The following is a 13542-nucleotide window of genomic DNA, read 5'->3' on the forward strand; positions in this document are numbered from 1 at the left end:
TAGACCTTAAAATCATCAACAAACAGAAACACTTTACTGATCATTTCTTCATCTGTGTTACAGGGTTAAATCAAAATGGGCAAATGTCCTAACATTGAGCCCTGAGGTACTATCCACATGGGACATTAATCAAGTTGAACTATTATTTCTAACAACCTTCTGCATTTTTCCATCTAGACATTTTAAGTCAAATTATTTCCCACTATATTTAGATTTTTTTAATACACTCTTCCATAATTTAAATAAATAATAATCTCTTCAAGTAATGTGAAAAGATTAATAAGACAAGATTTTCCCTTAGTGAACTCATGTTAACTTTTTTTGTTGACCATGTTTTGGTTGATCAGTCTCTTAAGCTATCCAAGCAAAATGCTGCTTCTAGTGTTTCAGCAAATAAGATTCAAAGTTGTATTTACAGAAATGTAAAGTTATTATTTCATTGTAGAAGTCGCTGTAGAAGCCTCATACGAAGTATTAAGTCCTGGGCTTCTTAACTGAACCATACATACGTTAATAGGGAATCAAAGTATATATGCCACAGCCTCAGAAGTAGTACAATTCAACATTGTATCATATCAATTATAAAACTACTTAATTTTTCCTACACTATTGATGCAAGTTATAGTTTATGGTGGAGACAATACCAGATACAGCATAAAGAAATGCTGAAAACTAAAACTGTAGATATTCATTTTGGAAGTGAGAAGTTATATAAATGCAATATACAAACTATATAATGGACAAACATTTTTACTAATTAAATGAATATCATTTTGTAGTGTGACATGTCTAAGTCAGAATGATTTTCATAATTCATATAGAACGTAAAATAAATACATTTGTTATACAGACTTTTTGTGAACAACACACTTTACATTTCACTCAAAGCTTGTGACATTTTGTGTCAATATACAAAATAAATTCCGATTTATAGTCAATATTACTTTTAAAATTTGGGGTTGTTTCAATGATCCAACTACAAAAACACTCAGTTAAGTATGTCACTGAACTGTTTGAAAATGTTCAAATGAAAGCTACTATGGTGTTTCCTGGGACAGAAAAGCTTTTCAAATACAGGTTTAAGATCTCGGAAATTGTTTCCTCTAGGAGGGGGAGGTATCTAAGTGTTTAAAATTGTAAAGTGAGTTCATAGTGTGAATACATCTTCATTCTTCATACATAAAGCTTGGAATAGTAGGACGAAAGGACTCGTATATCATCAACTATGGAAGATTCACTTTTCAACCATGATGGTTGGCATATGGAACAGATTGTCTTCAGGTGTGATAGATACACTAAATTCAAGGGTAAGTTTTATTGCTATAGCAAATGTAAGGCTGGCTTTGAGTAATTTTTAAAGTTTGGTTTTATCAAGAGGCCCTTTGTTGCCCTAAAAGTTTATGAATTCTAATTCACAGTAGTCCTAATAAATTTTTTAATTAATGTAATTAAAATGTCAAACATAGTAAAAAGTAAAATTAGTTATTATTAATATGCAGTCATTTATACAAGTTTGAGTCAGTGTTTAAATATTTTGTCTTTGTGTTTTGATAGCGGTGAAACTACTGAAGATGGCAATAAAGAAAAACAAGGAACATTAAGAGAAACAAACTGTGAAGGTAGTTAATTTGTTAGGACTTCTATGAATTATTTAGCAAGATAATCATATATATTCACATTTGAAATTGTGGTTTCAACCTGCTAATAAATAGTTTCCGTGAATCGTGACCTACATTATTAAAGCCAGCAGGTGAACATTTTTTAAAATATTATACCAACCAAAGCTTCCAAGTGTTTAAGTTCATAATGATTAATAATTATTGTGTGGCAGACAAATTCTGACACCTTCCAAAGGAAAAATTACTTTAGTATTTGTTCAATTTCAACATAAAGCCAAATAAAATAATAAGTAAATACACATATTCTGTATAAACTACATACATCCTTTAGGAGCATACATACTATGTAAAGAAAATCCGTTTAGGTCATTCTATAACTAACAGTTTCTGAAAATAGCTCATATTTCTCATGTCATGATGAAAACTGCAACTGGACTGATTTTTTTTATAAGTTATACACTGCTAGCTGTACATACATTTGTAGCAAGTGTGTGTGAACAACTAGCTTAAAAATTACATTAATGTATTCTAGTTTCTGTTTGAAAACATAACTGTCCAAATAAATAAGAGTAACATTAATATATTAGAAAATTGATATTAACTATTACAATAACTTCAAACAATTTATCTAATCACAAGGATCTTTACATTAAAACAAAATTTTAAAAGGATGTTCTTAGAATAATAAAGATTATCAAAAAGTAACAATTATATTGCTAGAAAGTGTTTACATGTTGAGTTTAATATAAGCTTTTACTTTTCATGTTAATATACATATATACTAAAGAATCTACTCAAAACTCTTTCAGTAGTGGATGTCTCTCAGTTCAAAAGTTTTAAAATAATAAAATTACTCAGAAACCTCAATACTGATTCAGTAATTTAAAACATTACAAATTTCACCAACTCAAAATTTTTCATTCTTTTCAAATTATTTATTGTTTTAAAATATTGATAGACATTAATTAGGGAATAAATTAAAATTTTAGCATACTGTGTTAAAAATTATCTGAGAAAACTAATATTGTTCCTGCATTTAATATTAAAAGCTTTTCTCAAATCACTGTAAAAAATATAAAGAAACAATAATTTAAAACTAACTAATAATTCACATGTATTCTTTGGTCAGCAAAATACCTGTTTCTGACTTTTGTGCAAAAATACTCGAGGCCAACATGCACTAGTCAACCCTAATTTACAAGTGAATAAATGGTTTGTTTGCAGTTAAATACAAAGCTACATAATATACTATCTAAACTGTGCAAACCATAGGTACTGAAGCTCAATTCCTAGCATTAAAAGTGTGCACACATGTGCTACTGTGCTACTAGGGGACAACTAAAAAGAAAACACTAGTCAACACCACCCAAAGCAAACTCGAGTTACTCTTTTGCCAATGAAAAGTAGGATTAACTGTAACATTACAATACCCCCACAGCTTGAAGGATGAGGAAGTTTGGTAATGGGATTTGATCTCTCAACTAGTAGATTGTGATAAGAGTTTTCTAGATACTAGGCCAACATAACATCTCAAAGACCTATACTTATTTTGTTTGTATCCAAGACTTTGCTACTTAAATTACAAATGTACTAATTGAAACATAATTCAATGCAATATAAACTTAAAATAAAAATGTTTTACTACAAAAAACAAACATTTCGATGCTATGTTCCAGAAACATACAAGTTATGCTTTTTGTCTTCATCTAAAATCCAAAGAACTTCATTATTTACCATTACATCACTGATATAATGATTAATCTAAATGAGAGAAACACCTAACTCATTACAAATTTGTTTGTTTTTTTCAGTTAATACCTATCGAAGCTTATATTTTTGTCATTATTTCCAAATTGTTCCACTACATTTTAAGTAAACTTTTACTGTCTTAGGGATAATGATATTATCTTCTTGAATAGCACCTTAGATGGTATCCCTAACCATAATATGAATGATTAAGTCTTACTTCAATGTAAAGGAAGACTTTAATACTTGTAGGATTCACTCCATCCACTTTTTTCCCTAGACTTTAATTAGGAATCAAATTAATACAAACTATTCTTTGATTAGTTTAATTTCTTTGCACATTTCATAGACAGGCTTGACTTGTGAATTATATGACCATGAGTAGAAACAAAGGAAAACAAGTTACAATATATTAACCTCACTAAATGTTTTGTAACTAGTACCAATGAGGTAATTTGAATAACATCAGAGATCAAACCAACTAGCATACAAGAAACACTTTAGTCTAGGTGGTATCATATATACACATCAACAATTTGTATTAACAACTGTGGTATTAGGGTGTAAATTAATTACACATGTGAAGTGTAATTATCATTTTCAGCTAACAGCTAAGTTACTTACAAATCAGGAATTTTAGTGTAATAATAATAATACAACAATTTATTTTAACAATGTTTAATTTGTATTAAATATTATTATACTATTTAAATGACTTTACTAATTATTCTCAATAATTGGAAAACCAGCAAGCTAGTCATCTCCATACAAAGAGTGACAAAACTTAATGTGAATATATATCTAAAATATTATTTGTAAATATACATAAAACCATCTTCAAAATTTTTAGTTATACAAGCCATATTACTTTTAGATCATTATTATTAATATTACTTACCTCAAGATATGAATTGTCAGTAATGTCAAATGTGGAATTTACTTGTTGAAAATTGATGTCTACATGTGGGAAAATATGGAACCACCTTGTTACAGGAGACACTTTGAACCCATAATGTGAAGAAAAATTCATAGTTGGTAATATATAGGTTTTGATTCTAAATAAAAACAAAAGAAGAGAAAAATTATCTGAGAATGAAGTATTTATTTTGTAGAGTTTGGATTGCTAAATTTTTATTTTCTGTTTATTAAACATTGATCTAGGCTATAACAAAATGTTAATTATTTTATAATAGTTAATATCATAGAGCAATACACTGATACTGTTAAGGCATACATTCTTATGCAACAGTAAAATTTGCACATTAAATCTACCAATGAACATGTGACACTAAATTGAGAAAAAAAAATTATAAAACGCATCATAACGATCGGCCCAAGTAGTAACCACAATCATTATCAATAGATATTAGTAATCTGTTACCTTTGTCTTAATTTATTTTGTGATTAGTGACAGAACTACAACTGTTCATACAGTCTAAGCCTTATACTAAGCCTTAGTACTACTAGTAGTAATAATACAAGATCTAACAATCTGGTTTAATAAAATCAAGCTTGCAACATACAGCTCACAACGACAAGTTGTAACTTGAAGAGATGATAAACCGCGCGATAGCCTTGGAACAATGGTAATCTACTATTTGATAACCAAACGCACGCAATTAACATTAATCAAATTCTGAAAATAAAATAATTAGTACTTTATATACCTACGTACTTACTACAAGTGATGTTGCATCAGTACAATCCAATCCATTGAAAACCGATTGAAAGCTTACTTCGTTTCCTCTTTTCACTTTTCAGTATAAAAAAAAAATAACACACTCACACATTCTTTCTTATTACTGTAATTATTATATGCCTGACATCTGGTGGTTACACAATGAAATAAGCTTTCTAACTTGCGAAATATAGACTGCTTATTAATCACTGTAAAGACAAATAATTTCTGTTAATTAGTTTTTATTCTCAGCACAAATATGCTTCAAATGTTCTCAGAATAATGTAGTTATATAACTATATTCGGTATTATAACAAAAGTTCATGTTTCTCCCGTTTGTTTCTGGAGGCATAATTTTCATACATCATAATACTGTATTACAGTAAGCCTTTTAACGCTTTATAGTTAAATACAATTTTAAAGAAAACACACACACATGCATAATTATGGGTACATTTTAATTTGATTTTGCTTTATTTTAAAAAAGTTGTCTGTGTGAAAGTGGTGTGTTTTATGTAATTTTTACACAAAACCGTATTTGTAGGAATACGACAACTTTTAACGTTTAAACCAGTTTAAGTATTCTACAGTATACATATAGCATTTCCTAGAATCTATATATTTTATCGTTGTAGTCAGCTGATAAGTTCTGGTATTTTTGGGGCATTGACTTGTGAGAGACAAAAGACAGACCTAAAATGCAATTTTAACGCGCTTCTGACTTTGAATCCATGACGAAAAAAGTTAAACGTTTTTAAGTTTGTAGCTTAACTACAACAGTTTTATATTATAGAAATTTAAAGAAAATCTGAGTTGAATTTTGGTATAAATAATACAAAATCTTAATAAAAATAAATAAATAATACTAGATGTTATTTAATAAAATAATATTAATTTTCGAACAAAAGTAATAACTATCATAATCAAGAAATGCATCAAGAAAGCTTCTACATATAATATGCCAAAAAAAAATTATTCGTATATTCACTGGTAAATTTGCCTTGATAATAAAGAAACAATTAAAATATTTACTGTGTAACTTTTATCCGCAAGTAAAATTTTGAGACATTGTTAAACCCATCGGTAGAAGTATTTTAAGTTTTAAAGATAAAATAGGAAGACCAAACCGCAAGTAAGCTATCTACATGTATCAATCGTCTGAGTTTACAAAGTAATATATAAGATATTGTAGAAGACGACTGATAAATTAAAAGAAAGTAGCCCACAGAATATTTTGAAAGCATTACACATTTTGAAATGTAGTTGTTTATGGTGACAATCGTATAACTAACAAGTGAATAGTGTAAAAATATTCAAACTACAAAAATATTAAAAATTAAAAGAGACGCTTCCCTTTACAAATCTCAACAGACATTCTAGTATTGGAAAATTTTCATTGGAAGTGTAAGCGTGCGGAAAATAAATATTTACAGTTAACGTGGTTTCTATCACAGATTTTGTGTTTATGATGCTATTATAATTTCACTATATTCTAAAATCTTACTCAATAACAAAACAATTTTCTTTTTATAAATGTTTGAAAGTTGTTAGTCAGGTTCTTTATGTTGTTGTAAGCTATATTTTTTTTAATTTTGTAATTTATTTAAGCTGAAGATGGCCCATAGAATGTTCGAAGGAGGTAACTTAAGTTTGTTTCTAATACGAACTTAGATTATAAATGCGATGTTTTGTGAAACCTCGTAAGATTCGATAGAAAGTATAGCGTTTTGTTTATAGATAGAGAGTAAATCAATCAGGGAATTGCTAGTCGTGCGTTCTTTACAGAAGTAAGAAGTGGGTTTGTTTTAAGTTAGTTAATGTCATTTGTAAAGTAGGCATACAAGATACAGTAACTTATGGTAGTTTGTTTTGAATTTCGCGCAAAGCTACTTCCTTATGGTAGTGTTCAAGTTTATAGAAACACAAGCAAAAGTACCCATCCTCACTGACGAGAAAAGTTCAAGTTAATCTATCAATTTAATTTTTTTAGGACTTTAAAACGGTTAATTGTGTTGTATTATTGGTTTCCCTCAAAGCCAAAGTTCTGAGCCAATTACACCTTCCACCGCGTAAGGTAATTGTTGAGTATTTCAGTCATGCTAAGAGCTGTTCAATAATTATTATTTAAGTTACGTCACATTTTGAAATATAAATGATAATGTTATTAATTCCTGATAATTTAGAGTAGAGTATTCAGCTTGTGAAACAAAATTTGGGATCAACATTATTCATACCTGTTATTTTGTGAATATTGAACATTATCTGCGCTGAAAAAGGCCAACTTAAACTGGAGACAAACACTTAAACATAATTCATGGTTTGCAATACATGCAAGATTAAAAGATAAAATAACTAATATTATTACACAAACTAGATGTTGAATCACTTTCACTAAATAATTTTTTAAAACGCATCAGCGAGACAACTGCTATTTAGTTTGGTTTGTTGTGAATTTCGCGCAAAGCTACTCGAGGGCTATCTGCGCTAGCCGTCCCTAATTTAGCAGTGTAAGACTAAAGAGAAGGTATCTAGTCATCACCACTCACCGCAAACTATTGGGCTACTTCAGCACAGTTTATTAATAAAAGATGGGAAATTGTCTTCAGAGAAGACGAAAGAAGAGAGATTGATACGAAAGCAGATGAACATAACGTTTCATCAAAAGAAAAATGAAAGCTACCTTACTATAGGAAGTTTCTTTATATCTTATCATATGTGAGTAAACGACACCAAGGAAATGCATTTTGGGAACTGACTTTATCCAGGTAGTCTCATAACTTATGTACACGTGACAATTACTACGCCAGAGTGTGACTGCCTGGTTGTCATTTTATCAATAAGAAGTGAGGTATTTATACCGAGAGTTAGTAATAATTCTTCATCCAGAGACAGAGACCAAGTATGACCAATATTCCAGCATGTCTTGAGGGATTAGTGATTGGAAAAGCTCTCCTGGATGTGGAAATGAGTATGTTGTACTTCACTTTATCAAAGAAAATTTTAAATCATTTAGTGATAAAACAAAAGGTTGCTGTGGTGTTATTGATGATCTGATTGGATTCCTTCGTGGTGGCATAGAATGACTGTACAATTTCTACCATAAGAAAGAACAAATTCCAAAGATAAGTAGGTGCTAGGAGGGCCACATCCTGTACGGAAAATAATCAATGGCATGGTTTACTGAATCCGAAAGAAGAGGCTATTCAAACCAAAGGTCAGCTGTCGTGATTGTCTTTGGGAGTAACTCCAGAGAAGAACTTGTCAATCTGTCGCAGAGCACAGAGTTCATGTAGAGACTACTTCTAGTAGATTATCGTGGTTGGAGCCAACAGTGAATTCATCTGACCACTTACCAAGGAAGAGCTTCCTTTCTAAAGGTGAAATGGCTAATGAAAAAAGGAACAAAATGCCATTCAATTTGTTTAATATAGGCCCTAGAAGATAAAAAACAGCAACAAGACTTGATAAATGGGTAATTTAGAGTAGTGTTTTATTTATATATTTTTGTATTACAACACTGTCCCTTCGCGTATTGTTCAAGAAACGTAATTTAGGAATAGGCAGTTCTGTACTTTATTTGTTAGCTAGAGGGAGTTGGTCTTAAGCGATGATGTTAAGTGTAATGCCTTAAAATCCGAAGGTTGTGATGTCAAGTTTTTCAGTTGTTTTTTTTTTTACAATATTCAAACGTAATTTATAAATACGACGTTCCGTGAAGCGTCGTTAGGTTAAGTAGAAGGTGTAAGGTTTGTTTCAAAATAAAGAGTGAACCAGACAGGGTATTAGTTAATGCGGTTATTTTGTACAAATAACTTCTTTTATTCCGTTTTAACTTCATTCATAACGTAGGTCTACAACAGTAGACAAATGTTCAAGTTTATAGAATTATTAAGAACAAGATTCTTAACACGTGATCTTCCTCCACAAAAAAACGTGGTTGGTCGACAACGATCTACAATTCGCCATCTGAAGATACTTGTCAACAAGCGTCGGACAAGCAAAATTATTATCCATCGTGTGGATTAAGAAATCAATGGAACGTCTTCTGAACGTTCCAAGAACGTCACTTGTTCACTTTGGTGCTGCTGATAGATGCTGGAAAAAAAGAAATTTGTTGTCCGTAAGCATAACCATCACTTTCTCTCAGCTCCGTCATGTTCACCTTGACAACATTAGTGCGGATTAATCTTGGATAAGTATAATCGGTTGTTCCAGTTATTTTCAACTTGTGGCACGTAGACGTCGCGATTTTTTTTCAAGGTCAAGTATTTTCTGAAATATATATGTAAAATTCTGGAGGTGATGTGTGGATAACTCAGAAACACGGGTGGAGAAGATTGGACGTAATGTGTGGGTGACTAAGAAACACATGTGGATAGCGCAGGAAGTAACCTGGGAAGTGATACATAATCACAGATTGCTTGATAATTTTAACAACAGATCCTAATGAGTATCAGATCAGAAAAACTAATCCATATATCAACACATGTGGGAAGTAACTGTGTAATTCTAATCCTTGTCCAATGTTTCTTTTTCCTGAAAGGTATATATATACACGTTAGAAAAACAACAAGTTGTATTGTATGCTCTTATACTATTTTCTATCATCAGTTCCTCTGTATTCTAACTGGTGAATTTTTAATATTCGTTAATGTAACTTAGCTTTCGATAAGATATAACAATAGCCCATTAGGGTTAATCAAACTACTTTATCGTAAAAACAATTTTTCTACCTTCTATATTAAATCGTGGAAACGTTCGATATTGAAGAAAGCAAATAGAACTCGGTGAAAGTTCTACGGGAATGTTACAATCATTTCTTAGTGTACGGTTGAAATTTTCTTTTTATTGCTGCATTTGATAAACCTCAAATGAAAATACAAATTGTTTGTAGCGCCATCTATTTAACATTTACCTCAACAAGTGACCGATGCAATCAGAAGTACGGAAAGCTGGATACATTCGTGTTTATCAAAGTTTTATTTTATTACAACTATAACTATAATCACAGTACTCGACAGTAAAGTGTAATTACTAATTATAGATTAAAAACATCTACTAACAGAAAACACAGTGCTAAGCCATATTAGTCAAAAACCCTTCACGTAAAATTTGTATAAACTGTGACACTAAACGTTCTATTATATAATGCCGTTGCTTAGATGATTAATATTGTACTAAATTATAATATGTTGATATTGCCAAGTATTGTAGTAAATAATACAAGTTTATGATTAAAATTAGTTTGATTTAATAATTCATTTCAAATTATTTAATGGACTTTTAGAAGGTTAACTGTGTTGCACTCCTTGTTTAATTCCGGTTCAAAGCTCTGAGCTACTAGTAACACTTACTATATAAAGCAATTATTGAGCATTTTTGTTATGCTTAGAGCCACTCAATAATAACATGCGGTAAATCTACGATATTATTATTTAAGTTACGTCACATTTTAAAATGTGAATGATTAATTACTAACAATTTAATGTAGAATATCCTGCTTGAGAAACAAAACTTAACATCAACATTATCCATGTCCATTCTTCTGTCATTTCGAAAGTGAATGTTGAGTTATACCTGCGTGCGCATCTTTTGACACAGGAGACAGACGAACTCTCGAACAGTCACTTCGGTTCGTAATGCATATACGATTTTATCGAATTATAACAGATTAATGGTTAATATTAGTAACGATTCTGTTGAATCATAACAAAAGAACGGGTAATGTGTGTGACTATTGTACTTAACTACAATAAGATGACGGTTAGTATTAACTTTTATACTGAATCATAGCATGTTAACGGTTAATATTAGTACCCGTTGTACTGTATCATAGCATGTTGACAATTAATATTAATACCCGTTGTACTGAATCATAGCATATGATGGTTAATATTAATAACTGTTGTACCAAATCATAGGATGTTGACGGTTAATATTAATAATTGTTGTACTGAATCATAGCATGTTGACGGTTAATATTAATAACTGTGGTACCAAATCATAGCATGTTGACAGTTAATATTAATAATCGTTGTACTGAATCACAGCATCTGGACAGTTAATATTAATAACTTTTGTACTAAATCACAGTATGTTGACGGTTAATATTAATAACCGTTGTATGGACCATAGCATGTTGACGGTTGACATCTGTTAAATACACACAAATGTTTCAGCTTAAGTTCAATGCGAGTGTTAAGATTGGTTATGTTTAGAAGCTATAGTTTATCACAGGTTTGTTTATGTAAGTATGTGCGAATCATGCACGTTGTGTAGTTGAGTTGTTGTGAATTTACGCTTGTATTTTTACTGTATCATTATAATAGAATGTAACAAAAACACCTTAAGTGTGATAAAAAGTACTACAAGAAAAGGACTGAGTGAATGACCTAAAGACAGAAGGTAATGTGTGGATAACTCAGAAATACGTGTGGAGAAGACTGGAGGTGATGTGTGAATAACTCAGAAATACGTGTGAGAAGACTGGAGGTAATGTGTGGATAACTCAGAAACACGTGTGGAGAAGTGGATGAATAACTCAGAAATACATGTGGAGAAGACTGGAGGTAATGTGTGGATTACTCAGAAACACGTGTGGAGAAGACAGAGTGTAATGTGTGGATTACTCAGAAACATGTGTGGAGAAGACAGGAGATAATGTGTGGATTACTCAGAAATACGTGTGGAGAAGATTGGAGGTACTGCATGGATTACTCAGAAACACGTGTGGAGAAGATTGATGGTAATGTGTGGATTACTCAGAAATATGTGTGAAGAAGACAGAAGGTAATGTGTGGATTACTCAGAAACACGTATGAAGAAGACTGGAGGTAATGTGTGGATTACTCAGAAATACGTGTGGAGAAGATTGAAGGTAATATGTGGATTACTCAAAACACGTGTGAAGAAGACAGAACGTAATGTGTGGATTACTCAGAAATACATGTGGAGAAGACTGGAGGTAATGTGTGGATTACTCACAAACACATGTGAAAATGACTGGAGGTAATGTGTGGATAGCTCAGAAAACAGGTGGAGAAGATAGAAGGTAATGTGTAGATTACTCAGAAACATATGTGGAGAAGAGAGGAAGAAACCTGGGAGGTGACACATAATCACAGATTGCTTGGTAATTTTAACAACAAATCCTAATGAGTATCAGATTAGAATAACTAATCCACATATCAACACATGTGGGAAGTAACTGTGTAATTGTAATCCTTGTCCAATGTTTCTTTTTCCTGAAAGGTATATATATACACATTAGAAAAACAACAAGTTGGATTGTATGCTCTTGTACGATTTTCTATCATCAGTTCCTCTGCATTCTAACTGGTGAATTTTTAATATTCGTTAATGTAACTTAGCTTTCGATAAGATATAACAATACCCCATAATAATTAATCAAACTACTTTATCGTGAAAACTAGCTTCTATATTAAATCTTGGAAATCTGCGACACTGAAGAAAGCAAATAGAACTTTGCGAAGGTTCTGTCGGAATATTACAATCGTTTCTTCGTGCACAGTTAAAATTTTCTTTTTATTGCTGCATTCGATAAATCTTAAATACAAATACAAAATCTACCAAAAAAATAGAAACAGGACTGGCTGTACGACTTAAAGGAATGAAATCAAAAGTGGCAGTGAAACCGGCAGCTAATCGAATAACATTGGCGAGAATTCAACAGCAAATATTCATTTGTAAGTTAGCTAGGCCTCGTATCTTGTTCAATTTAGAAGATGATAGTTGGTAAAACAAAATACGAGACCAAACTAACTAACAAATGAATATTTGCTGTTAAATTCTTAGTAATGCTATTTGTTTAGCTGCCAATTTTGATTTCATTCCTTTAAGTCGTAGAGTCAGTCCCTTTAGGCGCAATCTTTTTTCATCTGTGGTGTTTTTGATTAGCTGTAATAACTTTTTTTTTGTAAATACACATTAACAAATTACAGAAAGTGAGACTCGATAGTAATAACCCACAATAGTTTTAGGATCACAACCCTATTATTTGGAACAGACCTTTACTTCACGGAGCCAATCAGATTCTCTAAAATATATGGTGATATTTTTTCTTCTATAAATGTTAATTTATTTTATAGTGATGTCATGGTATTTAGATTAACAGTTTCTTCTCATCAACCACACGCAATCGGTAAAGCCTTATCGAGCATCATTATTTATACAAATTGCTTAAGCAAATGTCACGTGATGCTAAATTTTCTTTAATTGGGATAATTTGATGAAATTTAGTGAATTTGTGATGAAAAGTTGGAACTCAATAATCAATCATAACTGTCCACGTATATGATTCTTTTGAAAACTTGAACGAGAAACTGCTAATCTAGCTTGCTTGGCCTAACCGATACTAATGTGTCTGCACGCCCTTTCACCTTATAGTTTTGCTGCTCAAGTGAGCCATCTTTAATCAAAGAAATAAAGAATTAGAAACCATTCATTTTTACTCTTGGGTAAATCTCTAGCGAACGTATT

General features: G+C 31.1%; 1 protein-coding gene across 14 annotated transcripts in view; it reads right to left on the reverse strand.

The window, feature by feature from the left end:
• Positions 1-5186, reverse strand: part of LOC143238447 (protein tweety-like) — a 60007-nt gene extending 54821 nt beyond the window's left edge. For 8 of the 14 annotated variants that reach the window (XM_076478692.1, XM_076478690.1, XM_076478689.1 and 5 more), the window contains exons 1-2: positions 5045-5178; positions 4264-4420 (exon numbers count right to left, since the gene is read on the reverse strand). In XM_076478692.1, the coding sequence (XP_076334807.1) occupies positions 4264-4395 (132 nt within the window). In that variant the 5' untranslated portion in view covers positions 4396-4420; positions 5045-5178. The other 6 variants (XM_076478691.1, XM_076478680.1, XM_076478683.1 and 3 more) reach the window with 5 other exon arrangements.
• Between the last annotated feature and the right edge of the window lie 8356 nt (positions 5187-13542).

This window comes from Tachypleus tridentatus, chromosome 13 (genome assembly GCF_004210375.1).
Source record: "Tachypleus tridentatus isolate NWPU-2018 chromosome 13, ASM421037v1, whole genome shotgun sequence".
NCBI lineage: Eukaryota > Metazoa > Arthropoda > Merostomata > Xiphosura > Limulidae > Tachypleus > Tachypleus tridentatus.